At 36.5% G+C, this 23,786-nt stretch overlaps 1 protein-coding gene across 17 annotated transcripts in view; it reads right to left on the reverse strand.

Moving 5' to 3' along the window:
* Window positions 1-23,786, reverse strand: part of TRIP12 (thyroid hormone receptor interactor 12) — a 147,729-nt gene that overhangs the window by 90,199 nt on the left and 33,744 nt on the right. For 12 of the 17 annotated variants that reach the window (XM_061188074.1, XM_061188151.1, XM_061188094.1 and 9 more), the window contains exons 2-3: window positions 14,997-15,143; window positions 519-644 (exon numbers count right to left, since the gene is read on the reverse strand). In XM_061188074.1, coding sequence (XP_061044057.1) covers window positions 519-644; window positions 14,997-15,094 — 224 coding nt within the window. In that variant the 5' untranslated portion in view covers window positions 15,095-15,143. The remainder of the gene's footprint in view (window positions 1-518; window positions 645-14,996; window positions 15,144-23,786) is intronic. The other 5 variants (XM_061188160.1, XM_061188144.1, XM_061188130.1 and 2 more) reach the window with 1 other exon arrangement.

Raw genomic sequence — 23,786 nt, forward strand, 5'->3', positions numbered from 1 at the left:
TTACTTAGTAGTTCAGAACCAGTTGAAACTAGAATATCAATACTCTATTTACAAACACAACTTCTTTGTCAAAGCTTAAAATAAATAAGCATTAACATATACACTTTCAAAATGAAGGTTAGAAAGTTTTACATTGTAGTATCAAATATTTACAGTCACATTCCTTTCCAAAGACTCCTATCAATTAGATCTTAAGACATCACTGATCTGTGGCTCTGACAATAAAAAACTAAGAAAAATTGGATTTAAAATGGCATTTCAGATGCCTATAATGGTTTGTTAAGCAAAAGGAGAAACTCGCAGCTCTCTAATCAAGGAGAATAAAGCACTATCTGGGGTATGTTGCACTGACATCACTGCAGAGGTGATACACTATTAATCCTAAAAGTTATACCCGGATAATAATGAAAACATGTATCGTAACATTTTGGCATAACCTGGTACGTTTTAATATTACGCAATGATTCAAATGCAAATAATTCTGCCTTGAAAAATGTATAAGCAATGTGAAGATTTACCTTTTAGAAAGGTGTCCCCTTGACAGTTCAGAAGTAGTATTAGACTGCACTTTGGGTGCCTTAGAATTAGATTTTCTACTCTCAGGAGGGCTATATCCCTTATGTTTTGCCTGCCCTAAATGTGACCTGTCAGCAGAAAACCAAAACAGAAATCTATCAGGAAAATGAGATGCAAATACAACACTGAAAGTGAAATCTTTTTTCATTAAAAAAAAAAAAAAAAAGCTTCCCAATTCTTCATTATTGACTCTACCCTTTTCCCCAAATATTTCTATAATTAAATTATTATTCTATCAAATAATCTGGCCAAAGAAATTACCTTTTAGAACCAACCCCCTCAATACCCAAGAGCTAAGGTTTTCTTTATAACCAGCTGAAGTACACCAAAATACCAAGTCCTAGATAAAAAGATAAAGAATTTACCACAAAATATTCCAAACACATTCAAAACAATTGCACCGTTGATACATGGTTGGGTTATATTTATAATAAATCAAATCCTTATGCCAGCACTGTTTTAAGAGCAAGTTTGAGGGACATGAAGAAACTGTTTTCAGTTGTTAGATGTTTAACCTCTGGCAAAGGTCACATGAGATTTACACAAGCAAAGGAAGCATGCACGAATATATACCCAGAAAAGCTGGTGTTCCAGAGGTGAGATATTAATGGAACAGATGCAATTTATGTAATTCACGGCCAACATCCTTCATGTAAATAACATAAAAGAGCATATTCTAAGGAGAATAATAAAGTTTCATTAACACCAAAGCTGTTTACTTTGTTAAAAATTTTAAAGGCCTTCAATCTGAAAATGATCTCAAAGGAATTTAGAAATGAGTCACTGAACGCCTTACACGATAACTCTAACTGAACACATAAGGATGCCGTACAGTTCTTCTTAACATATCATACGTGTTCCACCATCTCTTCAAAAAGATGATCTAAGGTTTCTGGTCTCAGTATCTTTATTGTTGTCTTTCATTATTGCAGAAGAACTCAATACTGGATTCTTGAAAGAAGATATGGCATCAGCTTCTCAATGAAAGTAAATATTTCTTGGGTCCCTACTATCATTTTCATTTTTAAGGTTTTAATCCATAAAAGAATAGTACTTTCTAAAGATTTAACTAGATCAACTACTAAAAAACTATAGTAACCTATAGTCTTTTGTGTGTCGTAGTCTTGGCTTTAGTAATGATTTTTCCCCGCACGGTATATGTTACATTTTCTCTGGGTGTATCCAAGCTGAACCTTATAAGAGTTTTATGTACTGTGATTTAGTTTTTATTTTTCCTAGATATTCTTACACTGGCAGACTGAAATTTTGGTTTATCCCATGAGTTTCTTGTTTGAGAGATATAGTTTCTAGGAGTTGCTTTTTGTTTTTGTTACATTTCTAGTAAAAGATATGAGAGTTCTACTTTTTTTTTTTTTAAAGGAATAAGACTGAGTAAATTTGCAAATCATTTCATAGTTATTTTTTAAAAAGGGAGGTAAAATGTTGTTTTCAGGTATACAATTTAATATCCACGGAATAATATTTATAAATTACATCATTCAGGTTCTCTACATTCTTATTTTTGTAAAGTTTGCCATAGATTAATCTTTTAATTGAATCACAATTTCTACTTCATTTCATAATAAAATTTAAAATATTCCTTGCTGTATTCCTTGAAAATTTAAAAATCATATTAAAAGAAAACCTTATCCATTCAAAGCTAGACAACTTTGTGATAACGTTCAAGTAGTTAAGTAGTTAAATGTCAATCCTTTAAAAGAAAAACAACAGAAAAACAGAAAAACCCACCATCACATATTCCTAAGCAAGTCTCTTTGGCGACAGAAATTGACCAACACTAACCTAATGCTGATCCCACTGCAGAGGCAGCACTCCTCCTCTTCTCCACCCAAATAAATTGTCCTCTGGTTTTAAAATACATCTAACTTTATAGCCACCCAAACCCACTCCTGCATTTTTCATGTCCTTACTAACACTTTCAAGGAACTAAAGAATTCAGCAGGTAAAGTCTCAATATGTATGAAAGGGGGAGGGGAGGGGAGGAAAAAGAACAGAAAGAAAACAGTATCCAATCATCTGAGAAAGTGAGGCTCACAAAACTGGCTTAAATCCCATACTGATCTGATTCTACCTTTCCTAAAATTATTTTTAAGTGTGATATTCTGAGGCCTCGTCAAAAATTTTTTTAAAATATTATAAAACACCATTTATGTCCTTCTACTGTTTAGCATGATCTTAATACATTTTCTGTAGAGGGTAGTAAATACTTCCAGCTTTGTGGGCGGTACTATGTGTCACAAAAGCAGGTATAAACAACACATAAACAAATGGGCATGGCTATGTTCCAACCAAATTTTTATTTACAAAAGCAGGCAGTAAGGCTGGATTTGACCCATGGGTTTTCCAACCCCTGACATACCACAAGAGGAGTAAGCAACCAGATGGTTACCGTAAGTAAAAATCCGGGTCCTCCCAAAGTGGGACTCTATTTTAACATGCCCATTTATAAATTATTAATGCTCAGATACTATAAGGAAATCTGCATAAAATAATAATGCCCAATTAGAACAGCCAATTAGAGTATAACAGCATTCAGCACTAAACGAGTCTTGATGCCTTTTAGCTCATTTTACCAACTCCCTCATTTATCAAAACTTATTAACATTAATTTTTATTAAAAAAAATAATCTCTTTAAGACCCGTAAAAGTTATATCCACTGTAAATCAAATTTGCAAGAACAAGACAAAATTCACAACAAACTCTTAAGTAGCACCAGGATGAGCCCATTTAGTGAATTATAGCCCAAGATAGTTGGGTGGGGGGATGGGTGTGGATGGAGCAGGGGCACAAGTATATTCAGGAGCTTCTACATCATCCTATGGATGTTGCTGGAAAAAAAAAAATCTCAGGCTCTGCAAAATCACCCACTAAAAATAACTGGACTAATGGTGAAAATAAGATTGGAAACAGAGCTCTCAAACCTATGTTATTTTGCAGTGAGAGTCCTAACAAAAACGCCATCAATTTTAATAAAAGATTAAACCTTCACTAACATTTGCACCAATAATCCCAGTTGGTCCACTCATTAGAGTCTTATTTTTGTACTTTCTCCTTTAAGTGTAAATTTTTCAAGACATTTTCTTTCAGGACCAGCTTCGACAAAATTAAAAATACAATTCTGGGGGAGACTTCCCTTTTTGTCATTTTCTTTCTTTATAAATACAAGAGTAAATGGTTTTGAGCTTCCTGGGAGTGTTACCAGTACACAGTGTGGTGGTTCTGGAAGCCACGGAACTAGCTATTTCTTGCACTAAGTGATTTCTTTAACTCATTTCTGCACTATTTCCAGGTCTTTCATAAGACTTCATAGATTACCAGTTCATATATTAACACTACAGGAAAAACTGCCTAAGACCTGACACTACTTCCACATCATACTGACATCATTTTCCTATTTACCAAGTACATGCGCGCCAACTCACGTTAAAGAAACCCAGGTTGCAACAGAGCATACTACAATCAACTCTGGGTTATGTGCTTTCAAGATTAACCTGAAAGCAAGTCTCAAATGCCTCTTGCCGACTTTTAGGCAAATTGTAGTGACTGTCCCTTCTAGATACTTAATTTGGTAGTCTTAAAGATTAGAAACCATCTCTAGTCCAGAGGACATCTAAGAGAGGCCAAAACCTTGTAGCAAAAAGTATTCTTATTGTAATCTTAGACAAATGAGGAAGGTGGCTAGTTACAAGGAGCTAGATAATTCCTTGTATTACAGTTCCTGGATTTTCTTTGAAATTATTATCTATGCCAGACATACAACTCAAATATATGTACATATTACCAAATATAAATGATTTGGTACTTAATTATATCTCCAAATTTGTTTGTGTATGTGTACACAGACATACAGACATTTTTATGCTCTTATATTTTATATACAGAATTATAACATTATAGTTTTGTGTTCCAAAAATTAAATGCTTTGTTTATAACGCTATAAAATGCATATTATAAATAAGCCCCTGATTTTCAATAATCAAAGTGGAAAGTTCACTTAAACCACTTTAAACAAAAACTCACTAATGTTCTCTGTAAAATGTACTAGTTTCTATTTCAGTCACAAAACAGAAGCTGAGTAGTCTGACCAATGTTCGTTCCTATGTTCAGTTATGGAGAAATGCTAGCCCAAATAATTCTGTAATTTAGAACTCCTTATTTATCTTAAAAAGCAGTGGTTTTAAAAACAAAACAAAACAGTAGTGGTTCCTCCTCTAGGGAGTATTTTGAAACAGTATGTTGGGGAACAGTGGTGCTGCTGGCGTTTTCAGCAGGTAAGGACTAGAGGTAGAAGATGTCATGCAGTACACAGAACCATGAGACACAGTGAAAAACTGCCTCATCACCTATATATTTCAAATAGCCTTGATAATATAGAAAGACCTTATGAAAACACTTAAAATCTGGCCATGACATCGGGGAAAAACAGGTTTATAATTTCTCAGCTTAGATTTGTTTTGCATGGTTCTCTATATACTTAAATTTTGCAGGAATGCAAGGGAATCCACAAAAGATTATATCTGTTTTTTGCAGCTTGACCAAGAGTCATGCATCATTTTGGGAAACTTTATAATGAAAATGCTGCTTACAGCATTTAAGTCTGTTGTCGCAGCTGTCACATTCAATAAATTCAAATAGAGATGCAAGCATCTGAATATAGTGTCATCTTCTGTCAAGTACCCAAGCATTTACCTACTGAAATAATGTTACTTTGTTATCAACTGTTTTCCTTTTACTTGTTTATTTTCACCTTTGTGAAATGCTTGTATATTATATTCATGTTTCTAAACTGTGGAGGGAGGCTTTTTATATACTTCTTAATTCAAGATACTAAAGGGGCATCAAAATAAAGATGTTTACATTATATGATACACGTTATAGAGTGGGAGCACTGGATCGAATAGAGTTGAGAACTACTGTACCAAGCTACTCAATGCATACTTGCACATACTTGGTTTCCCAACTCAAGTATATGCAAGTCACGACAGGGCACATAAATACTGATAACACACTACACTGTGTCCCGTCCTCAAAGAGGTTAGAATCCATAAAGAGATCTACCAAGTGCTATAAAGTTCACAACAAAGGGAGAAATTACTCTTAGCGGGAAAATACAGGTTTTATAGACCACATGGCATTTAAACCACACCCTGAAGAATGAAAAGCTGAGGAAAAAGAGCATTCCGCTTAAAAGCAGCATAGACAAGGGCAGAGAGGCAGCAAATTTTAAAACCCACATGGCACCTGGTAAATGATATGAATTTCCCTGAGCACAGAGACACATTAGGAAACAAGGTTGGAAGGACAGGCTAGGGCTTAAATGCCTTTTGGAAGGATTTTGTTCTTAATCGTAGCTTGTAAGAGACTAACAACAGGGTTGGAAACATGCAAAAGCCAAAATTTTATATGTTCAACAATCTGGGTATACTGAGAATGGGTGAGTAAACTACAATAACTTTAAGTTATTGTGCAAAGAAAAAAAGGCAGAGGGAATGAAAACCAAAACCATATATATACACTAATGTGTATAAAATAGATAACTAATAAGAACCTGCTGTATTTTTTAATATATAAAATAAAATTCATATTTAAAAAAACAAACGAACAAACAAAAACCATGGGAAAAGATGCCCACCCCCCCAAAGGGAATCTCACAGCTCAATTTACTTTTGCCCCCACCTTTCACAAATAAATTAGTTGGGTGAGGGGTATAAACACTGAGATAACAAAAGTAAATTAGTGATTAGTGATAGATTAGTGATACAATACTATCTCATGAACTACACTGGCTTTTATAAATACCTGGATAAAAATGTATTAAGATGACCACAGAGGACTTCCCTGGTGGCGCAGTGGTTAGGAATCCGCCTGCAAATGCAGGGGACACGGGTTCAATCCCTGATCCAGGAAGATCCCACAGGCCGTGAAGCAACTAAGCCCGTGCACCACAACTACTGAAGCCCGCGAGCCCCGGAGCCCACGTGCTGCAACTACTGAGCCCACGTGCCACAACTACTGAAACCCGCATGCTCTAGGGCCTGCATGCCACAACTACTGAGCCCATGTGCTGCAACCACTGAAGCCCGCGTGCCTAGAGCCCGTGCTCCGCAACAAGAGAAGCCACCACAATGAGAAGCCCGCACACTGCAACAAAGAGTAGCCCCTGCTCGCCACAACTAAAGAAAGCCCGTGTGAAGCAACAAAGACCCAACGCAGCCAAAAAAAAAGAGTAAAAAATTAAACAAAAAAAAATCCAAAACAAAACCACAAACACAGAATAAATAATTTTAAATGTGTGATTATGTGATAAGCATTATACTGATTCTTTAAAGACATTATCTAGCTTAATCCTCAAATGACACCGGAGGCAGGTATATTTCCATTTTAAAGATGTAAGAACGGAGGCTTGCCCCAAATCACCCAGCCCTTGGGCAGTAAAGGTGAGATTGAGCCCAGGTATTCCAAATCCCTAAATCTGAAACCCCACAGTTACATCTAGGGGCTTAGTGGTGAAAGTAAAAGGTCAGCATCTAGTTATTAAATTTTTCCTACCCATGCTGGTATTTCTGTTCCTGATTGTATATGTCAAAATAAATGGCTTAAGGCTTTGGAGATGTTATGAGAAAAATAGAAGAAAATCACATGTTCCCTCCTGCTTCAAAAGCAATAGCCTTCCATATATGATATTGAAACTTGCTGTTCAATTACTGAAGAAGCATTTACATATATTAATTTTTTTTAGTCATACTGATACTCTAGGAAAGCATTCTGAGACTGCGAAAGCATTTGTAAAAAGTGGTGTGGAACATCAGATTCCTTCAATACTGAGGGACAGGAGAATCAGAGCAAATCGTCAGTTAAGATATGAAATAATCTATGGCAGCTGATGCCTTATAGGTTTCCAATATGTTTATGAAGTGACTTTTGGACAAAATTTCACACTTGATGATTAAAGCAAGAAATATATAATGCAGAGAAAATTACACAATATATAAAATATTACTTTGTTGGTCCAAGAAATAATTTAACATGGATACTATTAAGAATCCAATGCACATAACTTCTACCTAGAAAAAAGTAGCCTCTGTTCCTCTTTAGACCAAGACAACCATGCCACTGTTGAACACAACACTGTCAATCTTGCCTTCCAGCACAAGACCTGATGGAACAGACCAGCCTTCTGAGCATTACCAAAGCAGCCCAAAAAGCGGAAAAGCGTGTGCACACGTGGTTCTTTGGGTGAAACTCAAAGTGCATAATTATGCAGTAAGATTCGCCATTAGTGAAAGGAGCAAGTGACAAGTTACCGGGCCAACTCTAGTATAAATTGTTTTTTAAAGTGGTTTCAATTAAGTCCTAAGAAACAATGAAGTCACTGTCACATCACACTGCCTCCCCTTAACATTCTCCTCCTCCCAAAGATGAGGAAGCTTGTGCTTCCATCTGACTGAGCAAAGGTCAGGATGAAAAAAGAGACAGAAGGAACACCAAAAAAGGAATATTTAAAAAGGCAGGGCTTCCCTGGTGGCGCAGTGGTTAAGAATCCGCCTGCCAATGCAGGGGACACAGGTTCGATCCCTGGTCCGGGAAGATCCCACATGCCGCGGAGCAACTAAGCCCGTGCGCCACAACTACTGAAGCCCGCACACCTAGAGCCCGTGCTCCACAACAAGAGAAGCCACCACAATGAGAAACCCGCGCACCGCAACGAAGAGTAAGTAGCCCCCGCTCGCCACAACTAAAGAAAGCCCGTGCGCAGCAACGAAGACCCAACGCAGCCAAAAATAAATAAATAAATTAATTAAAAAAATAAAAATTAAAAGGCACCCATACTGGTTAATTAAGTAGGAGAATGAAGAGAACAACACACAATTGCGTGGCCATGCTGTCCTAAGTAGAATTTAGGGAAATAAACGGTTTGTTGCAGACATGGGAGCAAGAATAAAAATTTTAAAATGGTGTTAAACAGCCTGCGATAGCTACCAGGTGCTGTTTGCAAATATTCCATTTCTCTTCTTTCCAGACACACAGTAGGATGATACCTGCCAAACCACCTGGAAGTTACGTGCAGCCATGTAAGTTGCTCTGGTCAAGGAACATGCGTGGAAATGGATCACTTCTGAGGGAAGCCTTGGACAGCCAGAGAGCAAGTCAGCATATTCTCTTGCCGCCACAGCAGTGATACCTGAATACCTGAATGTGCGGACACGGAGCAGAGCCTGCAGGTAACGCAGGATGGACAAGTTTCCTAGTGGTTAGATTGTTATACTAATATTTAAGAGCTGTTTGTTACTGTAGCACAATCCAGGCACCTTGTCGCATAGCCCATTTAAACCAGGCCCTATTTCAACTGGCCTTCACTCCAGTCAATGACCTTTTCATGACTATTTCAGTAAAAGAAAGTCACATATCTGTGCCTAAAAATGCCAAGGAAGTAAATCTCCTGATTTCAACACTAGTATTTGCTGAACACCTGCTACTTGTGAGCAAACTAACAAGAGACACAGAAAAATGAGAAATCAAATCCACTCTGAAAATAACTAATGACTCCACGTCTCAAGTAGAGACAAATATGGCTGACACGTACCATATATTTTACAACTGCTTCTTCAGCCTTCAAAGCCCCATCAACGAGGTCATCACCAGAAATGTTTCTCACTTGACTTTAATAACCACTTACATGCCCATTTCCCCTACTGAATTGGAAACTGCTTGTGACAAAGGCTATTCTACTCTAATTTTTATAATTACCATCTAGCATGGTGCTTACTAGCATGGTGTTCTACAAATGGATGAATACAATCTTATACTGAGTTTGTACTGCAAGTACATCAAGGCAGGACTCTTTAGCTCTAAAGCCAAAAACAGAGGCTTTATTAAAATAAGGCACGCATACCTCCAGAATCCAAATAGTTAAATAAGCAAGTCTAGAGAAAAGAGTCAACACAGCTCTGAAGAACTAAGGAATTGAAACTCGTCAGAACTTTAATCACACATAATCTCTAATATATTTGCTTTTCTCTGACTGTCCATCATCTTCCATAAGGCAGGAGACACGCAGTTGGCAACTTCAGATTCACATCTTCCCTGTGCTACCAGAAAGGGAAAAGCTTTCAGTTTTTTCTGGCGTGGATCACATGACCACCCCAGTCCCATCACTGAGCTCAGAATAAATAAAGACTGCAGATTCTGCCAGCTTTGGCAAAAGGCAGTGGGGAGCCAGGAGCAGAGTAAGATCACAGTGGAAAAAATTAACTACCACTCAAAATACATGGGTGAAGAACTGAGGGAAATCATTACACAAGAAGAGGGGCTAATCTCAGCTGAACAAATTAAAAGTTCATTTCTCCTGTATCATGGTTCAAAGGAAGATTAACAACATATGAAAACTTATTAGTACATTTACATCAAGAAGTATTCTCACTCAGATCTCACTCCTTAAACCTATTTTTCTAATGTTTAACATCTCATTACTATAGAAACACCAATAAAATGAAATCAATGCAATTTTTCCATATCAAATTAGCAGGAAAATGCAAAATGGAGACAACACAAATAGAATGATGAGAAAAAGCACTCTTTTTCCTGATGGTGATAAGTAAATTGGAGAAAAAAATTTATGTGAAATAAGTTGACCATAAAAAACTCGCTTTGACCAAGCAATTTCACTTCTGGGAACATATCTCTTAAGAGATGCCAAAATTGCAAACATTTAAGCATAAGCAAAAACTTTTCCCACTGCAACCATCTAACTATCCAAAAAATGAAAATTAATAGTGGAAAATGTTGCGCACTGATTCAGCAAATCATGTGACCATCTGTAAACAATTACCAAAAAAATCATAATGATAAGAGAAAACGTTTGTTAGGATACTGAGTGAAAAAAGTAGGATCCAAAAGTATTTACAGTGTAATCAGCTACATGCTAAATTGTGTTTTAAAGACAGATAGGGACTTCCCTGCAGGGGGCACGGGTTCAATCACTGGTCAGGGAACTCAGATCCTCCCCCCTCCCAAAAAATAACAGATAAATAAAGACAGATAAAAATCAAAATATTAACACAGACAATCTCTGGATGATATTTATTTTCTTTTTGTGTTTTTCTGTATCCTATCCCTTTGAAATAGTTTTTTAAGCAAAATACAAATCTATTTCTTCCTGTATAATTAATGCTGGCTTAAAAAATCCCTGCTTTGACAATGTTAACAGAAAGCTATAACCTTTAGATCTCATAATTTATTACTCAGTAATAAATAATTATCAAAACTTTGCAGACAAATTTTGTACTGGGGGTGAGAAGGTGGGGTGGATTGGATTCAAGCATTTCCTCACACCATTAAAAAAACATTGACGGATTACAATAAAATGTAAAAATGGAACCATAACAGAACTGAGAAGAAAATTTTATTCTGGGTATGGAGAAGGCAAAGGAAGAAAAGAAACAAAGAGCTGATAGACTTGACTATCTAAATTTAAAATCTACTATAAATTAAAACAAACCAGAACAAGTAATAAAACTAGCAAAAAATACTTGACCATGTCAGTAGGTTGATACCCTTCCCATAAAGGGTTCTAATAAAAGAGCATCTCCAAAATTAAAACAGACAAAGGACACTAACAGACAACTCATAACATAAATAAAAATGGCCAATATGTAGGGAAGATCTTCAACTCTAAAGTAACCAGGGAAATGGTAACTTTAACCAAAGGAACCCTTTTTTCCACAAACTCTGATTAAAAATGGTGTGCTGTACTGACTAGGATTTGGCGAAATAGGCATTCTCACAAAGTATTAGTAGGAGTATAAATTGGTTTAATCAAAGAAGGAAAAAAAAAAAGTGGTTCAATCTTTCTGAAACACAATTTAGCATTCTGTTAAAAGTCTTCAAAATATTCATATCCTTAGGTCCTATGAACCCATTTCAGGAATTTGACTTGATAAAATCAGAATAATACTCAAATGTGATAGGCAGAGCAGTAACATATTTTACAGAAAAAACTGGGGTGGGGGGGAGAATGTGACTAGAGGCCCTAATTTATATCACGGGCTTTCATATCAAGGAAAATCATGGGGTAGAAATACAGAGTAGAAATACTAACCATCATTATCTCTGGGTGGATGGATTGAATTTATCTTAATTCTTTCATTTTCCTGAAGCATCCCAATTTTCTTTTCTCAACATGCTGCGTTTTTATAACAAAAACAATGTAGAAGAAACCTTCACTACAGCAATCTCAACCAAAGTTGCTATAAAATTGAATTCAATCCCACCGCTGACATTTGAGAAAAACAAGAAAAAGCACATGATATAATGAAAATGCTACTGCATGGCAAAAAGGGAGGGAGAGCCTACAAATACCTGTGCTAGAAGTGGGAAAGACTAGGCAGTATCCCTGAGAGCAAGCCCACAGACAAGCAGTGGAAGTGAGTGATTTCCTAAAGAAGAAAAAGAGAACAGAAAAGAGAGGAACAGAGCAATGATAGCCCAAAAAATTATGGAAGAAAGGAAAAGAGAAAAACAATAGAAGAGGAGGAAGATAATCTAGCTCAATTATGGACAGAGATGAAGGATGGATGAAAAAGAACAGAGGGAATAATAAGGAGAAAATAAATATATCCCAAAGATCCAACTTTCTTTTATCTTAAGGGTGAACTAAAACTTTTCTTCTTTTTTTAAAAAAAAAAGTAAGTTACCTTGATTTAGGAAAAGGGCAGGAGTGGTCACAGGAAGGAAGCTACACATAGAAGACAACTTAATGCAAGTTTGGGAGGAAACAGAGTGAATCAAAAATGAATGAATTAAAAAATTCTAGGAGGGAAAAACTGCTCCTTAAATTCTAAACTGAATGAGTTAATACTCTTCAATTCTAAGTACTTCATACCCTCCTCTAAGTCCTTCTTCATCATTTGGATCAAGTGGTTTGTGCAGTAAAAACAGTTTGGCACAATGAAAGGAATCACCGACTTGCAAGTGAAGAGGTCAGGAATCAAGTCCTGACTCTACATACCAGCCATGTACAGCTGAGCAAGATACCACATTTAGAAAACAGGGGCTACATACTTAGCACACAGAGTTTGTGAGTCTCAAATTGAAAGAATATGTATAAAAAATTGCTTAACTAAAAATACTCCACCAGTGCTGTTGTAGTAGGTGCTGTTATTTATTACCATTATTTGAATCACTGTATCACTATGAATACATTCACAAGACCAAAGCCACTATTTTTTGGAAACAAAAGCCACAATAACAGCGTTTTACTTACAGGAAAGTTAAGCAACAGAAGTTAGATTAAAAGAATAAAAATACAGTTGTAATTGCTCTCTCCCAATTAACCCCAATCCACTCACTCCCCAAAATGACTGGAGAGGTTTCTCAGAGGTTAGATAACTGTTAGCATAGCACACTCTACTGGGGCTTTAAAAATCAGTTTGGGGTTTGATGAAAAGGTCCCTTCCAGCTCTGAGACTGTATCACAAACAAAAGAATCAAGCTGTCTAAAATGGCAAAATGAAATTCAGATGCGCAAATATCTTCTAATTTGCATTCTTAGCCAAACTGATAAAGACTTTTTGGCTAAAGTTCTAAATTTCTATGCCCTGATCATAATTATACTTATTCACATAAAAATAGGGAAAATCTATATATTCAAAGTTATTACTAAATTATGGTATTAACCACACACAATTGAACATGAAGACTTTAAAAGCCCTGTTTTTAAACAATTTTTAAAGACACAGGAAACAACACATATAATACTAGGTTTTAAAAAAGTGAATAGGCCCTCTTTTGTGTACTACTTTTGCGGGGAAATGTTTTTTAAAGACTTGTAAAAGTTGAAATCATGAGAGATGAAATGGGGCCACATTACTGAAAGGGAGGAGAGATTAAAGGTATAAAAACCCTAATTATACCTTGCTTTATATTCTTTGGCGTGTTTCTCCATTCCAAACACGCTTTGAAATTTTATTATTTTCCTTCACAATTGAGCATATCATCGATTGTCTTAAAGCACATGAACTTCAGGGAAACATCTGCCATTCTACAAATCTGATTGAGTTCCATCCTGATTACAACTTTTAAGCCAATGCATTTTAATAACTAGTATTAACCATGTCCATTTGTTTTCCACTCACATTTTTAAATACATAATATAATAAAACATTTAAATAATTTTACATTATCACTGATGTGTAGAAAAGATAATGGTGCTGAAACGTCACTGTGGATTTAGAAGTAATATACTGTGTGACAGTGCAAAATGTTTGTCGATCATACGCAAGGGTCTAAATATAACCTGAGGATTAATATGTACAAAACTGTAATTGTTCGAAAGGTGTGTGTAACTTAGGTGCACATGCGTGCACATGTATACACACATACATGCCTTAAAAAAAAAAGAGCAACTAAGGAGGAATAGGCCGATGTTAACAGTGACTACAAGTGGACTGTGAAACTGATGTTTTTCTTCATACTTTTCTGTATTTTCCAAATTCTGTAAAATATGTAACATTTTTAGAATGGGGGAGTCACTTTTCTAATCAATAGCATAAATAAAGTTAAGTGTGGCTGCTCCCAAAGAACAATCTAAATGTAAAAAAGCAAAAAAATCTAGACCAGAACTCTGTACTAAGCACTGCTCTCAGAGTTACATGTTACAATACTGAAGTTAACTAGTAACCCTATGAAACAGATACCCCCACTGTGTGGACTAAAAAATTGAGGTTTCCTGAAAGATATAACAAAGGACACATAGCTATTTAAAGGCAGAGGCAGAAATTGCACACAAAGCTGTCCTAGTCCAAAGTCCAAATGTTTAACCAATTAAATCGCCTGACATGAACAAGATGTATTTCAATTTCTTCTTTACATTTGACATTTACCATTTTTTTTATAATTCAGTAGACAACATACATGGTAATATCTCAAAATGTTGCATCAGGTAATCTTATTAGAGTTTAGCCATAATCTATTATAATCTAACCATGATTAGTCCATGGACTGAAAATTAGGCTCAAGCAATTCTGAGTATTTTATGCATAAAATGACAGTTCTTAGCTAAATCAGACAGGAAATCTTGCATTCAAGAGAGTGTATTGATTCTTCACACTACCTCCTATACAACAACTCCAACTAAAAACATCAGCTCAACACCACACGCTGAGAATCGATGCGCTAACACAGTTAGACGGCCTTGCCAGCCTGTCAGTGTCCATGTGTTGTCAAAAAGTAAGACGGGGAAAAAACTCAAAAAGCTAGCTATCAAAACTCAAGATCTTAAAACAAAGAAGCTTCCTTTCAATAAGGTAAATAAATCAAGTCACAACATACATAAAGGAAGGGATCACAAATGGTTGAAATTACCATTTAAATTACCATTTAATTACCATTAAATACATACCTTCCTCCTATCGAGTCGTCTTGTGGTTGGGCCCCGGCAGTGTTCCTCTGTGAACGTCGCAGTGACCCCCCTGGATTGTTATTAGGCCGGTTGGACATTGGCACCTCTCTCTTGAAGGGACATACCCTTTCTAGACACTACCATTCACTAAAAGGGGGAAAAAAGGAGAAAAAATAAAATGTCAACTATACATAGTACAACACCAAAAACAAATGAGGGGCACCAAAGATGAAGGGGAAATGTTATGTAAACAATTTGATTGTACAGCCTTCACCAATGCTGCAGTGTCTTATTAAACTGTGAAGTCTGGCTGATTAATGTGCTATAAAGTGTCAGGAATATATCAAATTCAAGGCATGAGGTCCAGAATCCCACACATAGAATTAACTTACATTTCTCATGGAGCACCCAAGAAATCCCCAATTCAAAAAAAACAGAGCACAAGTAGAAATCTCTGTTTCCACATCTAGTACTACATGGTAAAGGGCATTGCACCTAAAGTCAGAACACCTTGGCTCAAGTCCTGTGATAGAACGGGTACTAAAAGAGTCTGCCTTTGTACAAACCATAACCTCTAGCCTCAGATTCCTCAGGCACAGAATAAAAGCAACATATACCATGCTTACTTCACAGCAGCGCTGTGAACAAATGAAATAATGAATACAAAGGAAATGGTAAAACTATAATACCTTAATGGAGAAACAAGGAAAAAGCAGTTCAAGTACAGTAAATTGAGAAATGGTCCTAGATCTCCTGGATTTCAACATCAGCTGCGCTGGCTGTGACTTTGGACAAGAAACTTGATCTCTAGATTTTGTTTACCTCTTCTGTAAAATCAGTATATTATCTACCTCATGGAGATGTTAGCAACAAGAAATTGTGAACACAGTTCATAAGCTTAACAATTTAGTTCAAAACACAGTTACTAATTAATTTGAACTTTTTATCTTTCTATAAGAAATTGTTATACAGGAAAAAATGCTGACACTCAAAGAAAATGAGTTTAACTGACAAAACAGGTCAATATTACTATCACAGAAAGAAAGAATTGCGATTTTTATAAATCAAATCTGACACAATTTTTCTTAAGCCTCCAGTCAAATTCCAGGTAGAGTTCTTTAATTACTTCTATTGATTGGGGAGGGAACAGAAGGAACGATCATATGACATTACAGAAACTTGTGCCAAAAAGAATGTAAATTAACCATAACTAAATCTATTACTGGATTTTAAGAGAGTCCATGCACTGTAACAGGAAACTGGGTTTTCTTTTGAGTTACATGTTGACCCAATTCAGTAGAAAAGGACTGTTTCTTTCTGTCGCACATGCCCACGTCACCAATTAATATACCAAATAAACTTCAGTCAGAAAGTTCAAATTACTAATATAATTACTCTCAATTTTAGAAAGAAAAAAGAGGAAATACTATGTAAACATTAAAAGAGAAAGAGGAAGATTCAGTTTACATGTACTGATGGAAAGAAAGAAAGATCTCTCCAAGATATGCTTGGGGAAAAACAGTATAATTCCCATCTATGTGTACATATATATTTAAAAGGTTTGCATATGTATCTTTATATATTATTTGCTCATTAAAAATTGGTGGCAATAAATTCATACAACGGACTCTGTTAACACCCCGCCCCCCAAGGCGCCTTATCACCAGTTTCGCTTTCCATGGTTTCAGTTACCTACCTGATCAACCATGGTACAAAAATATTAAATTGAAAATTCCCAGAATAAATAATTTGTAAGTTTTAAATTGTACAACATTCCAAGTAGCTGGTGAAATCTCATGCCATCCCTCTCTGTCCCGCTCAGGATGTGAGTCATCCCTCTGCCCAAATGTATCCACTATATATGCTCCCCACCAACTAGTATATGAAAAAACATAGTATATACAGGATTTGGTACTATCCACGGTTTCAGGCATCACTGGGGAGCTTGAAACGTATCCCCTGCAGATGGTACTGACTAACTTTGAGAAAGAGGACTGGGGGTCTGAAGTCTGAAACTAAAGGACTCATTTTTGTTACTTATCCTTTGAACGCAATAAGGTAGGTCACTGGATTACAAATGCTGGGCTCTGGAGTTAAATGGCCTCTCACTGAGTTCAAATCCTAACTCCAATACCAACAAAATGTATGACCTCGTACATAAAGTCCTCTGTGCTTCAGTCTATCGAATGGGGATAAAGAACTTATCCTACAGAGTAGCTGTGAGCATTAAATGAGAAGATCCATACAAACCACTTAACACAGTGCCTATCACATAGCAAGGGCTCAGTACACACCAACTATTATTATTACTATAAACATTTATTCAGAATAAAAAAATACTTGTGATAAAATTTTATTGGCAGAAACTTTGCCATAAAAACCAAGGTCAACATGAGTCTTAAACTTCTAGCAATATTGTTTCAAAAGTGAATTCTGCTACACAGAAAACACAGTGTTCTTAATTAAGGGTGAGCATCACAATCACCTGAGAAGCTTTGTCAAAAAATGAATGCCTGACCTGCCCTCAGATTCTGATTCTGTGGGTGCAGAAATTGGACATATATTTTGAAAGAGCTCTCCTGGTTGTACTGATCTAAAGAACAATTGTATCCCATTCAAGAACTAAATAAAAAGACCAATCTATTTCAGAATCCATCCAAGAAGTTTTACTATCTCAAACACCATCTCAATGCCATCTTGCTTGGACGCTAAACAGTATGGACACAAGAGAATAGCATGATACTGTTCCTTTCACTTTAAAAAGCAAAGAATACTATTATTAAACAGGGTTAGGAGATCTGGGCTTCCCTAGTGGTGCAGTGGTTAAGAATCCTCCTGCCAGGGGACTTCCCTGGCGGTCCAGTGGTTAAGCCTTTGCCTTCCAATGCAGGGGGCGCAGGTTCGATCCCTGGTCAGGGAGCTAAGATCCCATATGTCTCGAGGCCAAAAAAAAACAAAAACAAAACAAAACAAACAAAAACAGAATCCTCCTGCCAATGCAGGGGACACGGGTTTGAGCCCTGGTCCGGGAAGATCCCACATGCCGTGGAGCAACTAAGCCCGTGCATCACAACTACTGAGCCTGTGCCCTAGAGCCCGCGAGCCACAAGTACTGAAGCCCACGCGCCTAGAGCCCGTGCTCCACAAAAAGAGAAGCCACCACAATGAGAAGCCCGCCCACCCCAACGAAGAGTAGCCCCCGCTCACCGCAACTAGAGAAAGCCCACTCACAGCAACAGAAACCCAAAGCAGCCAAAAATAAATAAATTTATTAAAAAAACCAACAGCGTTAGGAGATCTCACCTGCCCACTTCCTGCTATTAAATGCCTACTGTATGTCATAGGGTGTTAAGGGATTCAAATGAATATAAGTCACACTGGTTAACTTGACCTATAGTTAGCAAAGTAACCTTAATAATGCTCCCAACACCTTCAGAGCTTGTCAACTAGCACCAGGTGGTTCATGGATAATTCTTGGAATTTAAATAGAGGAAAAGTGGCAAGTAAGAAGACACTTATTTATCAAAGTGCTACCTGCTTTTAAAGCATAAATTGATCTTTAAGGAACGTGGCCAGACTCTGTAAAACTCTGGAGTTTGAATTGCCCAAAAGTAAATATAAGAGTAACATATAATACACATAGGATCTCCCCCCCCATGCCCGGTATCAACAAATCCAGAGACAGAAGGGACCCTTGGGGGTGATCAAGTTCAAGCCCTTACATTACAGACAATTCCAAATGAAGAAAGTTCAAAGTCATCTGATGAGGAACTAGTCCTCTGAACCCTGATATGGAGAAGACCTATCACCTCCAGAGATCACCATTACCTCAAATTCACAAAATTTAACTCCTCTTTTGGCTCCAGATAAGAGCCTAAAAATCACCATGCAATGATTTCCTTCTTGTTATGTGAATATTCCATGCTGTCTTCACCAATTAGTACACCTACCATGTTTTATTAATTAAATTTTAAAACACACATACAAGTGAGTTATACTAATAAAAAAAACTGCATTGCTATAAATTGTTTTGATAAACTGAAATGAATATGAACTCAAAGATTCCATCTTAATAGGTATCTCACAATGTTGAAACTAGAAGGTTTAAGTCCAGTCTATTAATAACCCTGACTATCAAGTCCTGAAATATACTACTCTTCTAACCATGGATATATGCCTTCATTTCAGTGGAAACAATCACCGACATTTTTCACATGAAACCGTTGACGTTAATTCCTAAAGCACTGAAATAAAAGAGATGGCATATATGACTTTGAATTCAATAGAAAAAGCATAGAAACACCGACATGTTCAAGATTGAAAGCAAACTCACAGAACAGACTGACAGTTACCAGAGGCAGGGGATAGGGTGTGGGTTAAATGGGTAAAGGGAGTCAAAAGGTACAAACTTCCAGTTGTAAAATAAATAAGTCTTATTACTATGGGGATGTAATGTACAACATGGAGATTAAAAGTTAATACTACTGTATTGCATGTTTGAAAGTTGCTACGAAAGCAGATCTTAAAAAAAAAAAATTCTGCATGTATGGTGACAGATGTTAACCAGACTTAGTGTTACTGATCATTTTGCAATATATACAAATATCAAATCATTATGTTGTGCACCTGAAACTAATATGATGGTGGATGTCAATTACACCTCAATTTAAAAAAACTACTTGCCCTGAAAACAAACTCATGATAACTTTGTTCACAGCTCTAAGCATCAACAAACTTACTCATTGATCAGGTTAAATGGCATATGAATTTTATGTGAAAATGTATTTACCTCTTCAGGCAAACAGAATTTCTTCAGGAAAAAAAGAAATGCATATTAATCTACATTTTAAAATTCATTTTCAAAGTTTTATAAGAAGGACATTCTTTCAAGGAAACTTCAACTGCAAACATTCTGGAAACTGATTTTTACTTTAATTTCTCAACTCAGAATCAGAGAAGAGAGGTTAAGGCTAGGGAAAAAAATTAACTTTAGGATTCTTCCCAGTCAAACGGCCAAAAGTATGAAATGAAAACAAAGGTTATCATTTGTGCAAAATTTTTTTCACATGAAGGAAACCGGACAGACTGGAGAACATATCTCCAATTTAGTGACCAAGAGCAGACCGACAGCCCCAAACCAAGCTAATACATTTCTATTATCTATTATTTGATAGGCAACTCTAAAAACTGAAGGATAGTTGCATTATTTTCACAGTAAAGATAACATTTTTCTAAAAATCTAATATCCCAACGCAGTATCTGTAGCAAGTTTTCAGAATTGACATTTAAAGGGAATCTTATTTATCCATTGTGTCCCCCCCGCCCCCCTCCCGCCAATTTCTTATGCCTTCTATTTAGATGTGGTCCTCCAAAGAGACTTGGTTTGGCTTCAGACTGTAAAACTGGAGTTTAATAGCAACAGTAATAAACACAATTTCCATAGCACTTTATTCATGTTTATTCTAATAAGCAAAATTTAAATGTGCCAATGGGCCTTTATTAACCATGTTGTTTACTAGTTCTACTTTACAAACAAGGAAACTGAAGTGCTACAAAATTAAGTTGCCTGCATGCAACAAGTAACAGCATCCAGACCTGCAGGCTGCAAGCAATAGCAGATGTAAACAACTGCATACACCAGATCAAGAAGGCTATGACTACATCTTAGGAGAAAGGACAGGAAGTTAAACGTACCAGGGGCAGTATTAAACAACTCTACAATGAAATGGAATGGAAGTCACCCTTGCTTATAATAGAAGTCATTCTTGCTTAAGTAAAAATGGCAAGGCCTTCAAACACGACTGTCTTTAAAATGGGAATGAATATCCTTTAAGCTTCCCTAAGAGCAAGGGATTGAAATACAGAGGCAAATAAAACAATCCCTGCTCACAAGGAGCTTACTGCTCTATATCCCCACACTAGACTAAATCCTGCCTCTGCTACTTAATAAAAATGAGACCTACAATACCTTACACCTTCATCTCTGCTTCTTTCTCCATTAAACTAGAGATAACACTATTAATTTAGGGTTTGGGTACTACAGACAACATATATAAGGCTCTTGGAACAGTGCCTGACACATAGAGCAGCCATTTAATGAGTGCCTATTAGCACAATTAAATGACTGGTGAATCTGGGGAAGAAGTGGGGGGCGGGGGGGATCATCAAGTCTACATCAAGTCCAACATCTTGAATAAGAAAGGAATTAGAGAGGAAAAAAATAACCCCCCAAATTCTATAAAACCATTTAGGACAGTTTATATTTCACTTTGATTTAGGAAGGAGGTTAAAAAAACAAAAACAAAAAAACACTAGTTAGCATGTATAGTATAGTTACAAGTCAAATGTCAAACTCTTGGTAGTTGTATCTGTTATACAACAGTGCAACCTGGTTCATGAACCTTTAATGAACAAAACATTAGTTTAGAAAGCTAAACATTAGTCTGCATTAGGGAAGCAGAGAGAAATGTATTGTCTTTCTTCCAGTTAATCAGAAAAGTTCTGAAGAGAAAAAATAAGAGTAAGAGCCACTGAGTACAGGGGAAAGAGCTAGGTTATCTGAGAATGGGGTCTCAAGCATTTAATTCAATTTAGGGGCATTGAAACCGTTCCAATGTCATGTTGGAATATTGTGCAACATGTAAAAATAGTATTTCCAAATTATATTTTCCAAATTATATTTTTTGTAACACTAGAAAAGAACATTTACTGGCAAAAATACAGGTTTTAAAGTGAATATTAAAATAAAAATGATTATGGGTAATGTTTATTTTGTGCTTACCATGTCCCTGGCAGAGTGCCTCTTCCATTTAATTTTCACAACCTTACAAAATTGGTAGGACAAGAAATAACCTTCCTTTAGAGAAATTGTGGCACACAGTACGTTGTAATAACCCTAAGGCTGCAAAGCTAATATGTTACAAGGCCAGCACTCAAACACAGGTTTGACCTAAAGTCCACACTCTTTATGACTATACTATATGACTGAACAAATGAAGAAAAAATAATTCTACGTTTCCCTTTTTTAAAAAGTCAAAACATTAAGAGAACATGACATTGCAAGCTAGGAGGGATATCTCGAAGGTCCTAATCCTTTTATATTTCCTTGAGATGATCAGTTTAACTGAACAATCCTTAAATGAGTAATAATCACAAAACATGCTAAATGATATGAGAAGTAATATCAAAGGTAATACTGTAAATAAAAACAAAAAAAAAGGGTAACTTAATTTCACCCTTAGCAGGTTGAAAAGGTCCAGTTTAAAAGGTCAGAGGACTTCCCTGGTGGTACAGTGGTTAAGAATCCGCCTGCCAATGCAGGGGACACGAGTTCGAGCCCTGGTCCGGGAAGATCCCACATGCCGTGGAGCAACTAAGCCACACGGAGCAACTAAGCCCGCGCGCCACAACTACTGAGCCTGCGCTCTAAAGCCCGCGAGCTACAACTACTGAGCCCGTGCCCCGCAACAAGAGAAGCCACCGCAGTGAGAAGTCCGCGTGCCTAGAGCCTGTGCTCCGCAACAAGAGAAGCCACCGCAATGAGAAGCCTGCGCACCGCAACTTAGAGTAGCCCCCGCGCGCCGCACCTAGAGAAAGCCTGCACTTGTGAAGACCCAATGCAGCCAAAAATAAATAAATAAATTTATTAAAAAAAAAAAAAATCTGGGAAGAACGTGGACCTAAGAAATAAGTCTGAACTGTATCATGAAGGGCCTAAAGCTAAAAACTTGGGGTTTAAGACCTACAGATAAGCAGATCAACTATTAAGTTACCAAACAGACTTAAGGGTGGATGAGGGTCCGATAACAATGGAAAGTGAATGAAGAGATAGGAATCAGGAAACATTTAGACAATAAAATCTATACCATGAGGAAAAAAAAAAGTCTAGGATTGTGTTTATCAAACTTCAGCATATATATGAATGGGGACATTAAAATGTCTCTCAAGTTTCTTACTCTGGTGACAAGGGTTAAGAAAAGTTATTTAAAACATATAAAGAAAGAAGATGACTGCATACCCTTTCAATGCCATATGAAACACTATTTAACAGGCTCAGCTAGGAACTATTTAATTTTTCTAGAAGACAGAAGCATTAATTTTCTATTTCCTATTAATTAGGGTTTCAGACAATGAATTTACATGTTATCTTGCAGATTTGTATGTAGAAGAAATACAAACAACGATACCAGTAGACGTAATCCCAAAGACTGCAGTTTGCTGCCCAATAGGACATTACCATCTAAAGTTCTTTATTAAATTGCCTATAAATATCCAGTTCCTCAAATGTTATAGGAACCAGCTTATCCTAACAGGTTCCCTTAATTAATTAGTGAGTTGAATAAATCTTTACTATGTGTTTACTCCATAGTTCTAAGTTATGCTTTTAACTTTAGAAAATTTTAAAAAAACAGATGGTAGTAACGTTACCAAATGGTACACATAGCGTAGAAAAATACAGTGTTAAACATGTCAAATGAGTTTGTAGGCTTTGTAGATAAAGAGTTCCACTATGCAGATGCAAATAAAGATCTAGAATTAAGTAGGTAACTGAATATGCAGATGGGAGAAATTATCAGCAGGCAAGAGATAGATGAAACCAAGATAATCAATGAGATTTCATTTTCTCTAGGAAAAGCATACAGCATAAAGAGAGGAACAAGCCCAGGGTGGAACTGTGGGAAAGACTAAAATCTAAGGAAAACAGAAAAGAAAGAATCTAGTTGAGGAGAATCAGGGACTCATCAGAAGTACAGGGAATAAACGATGAAGGTATACAACAAAAGTATGAGG

Source organism: Eubalaena glacialis, chromosome 1, assembly GCF_028564815.1.
Source record: "Eubalaena glacialis isolate mEubGla1 chromosome 1, mEubGla1.1.hap2.+ XY, whole genome shotgun sequence".
NCBI classification, from domain to species: domain Eukaryota; kingdom Metazoa; phylum Chordata; class Mammalia; order Artiodactyla; family Balaenidae; genus Eubalaena; species Eubalaena glacialis.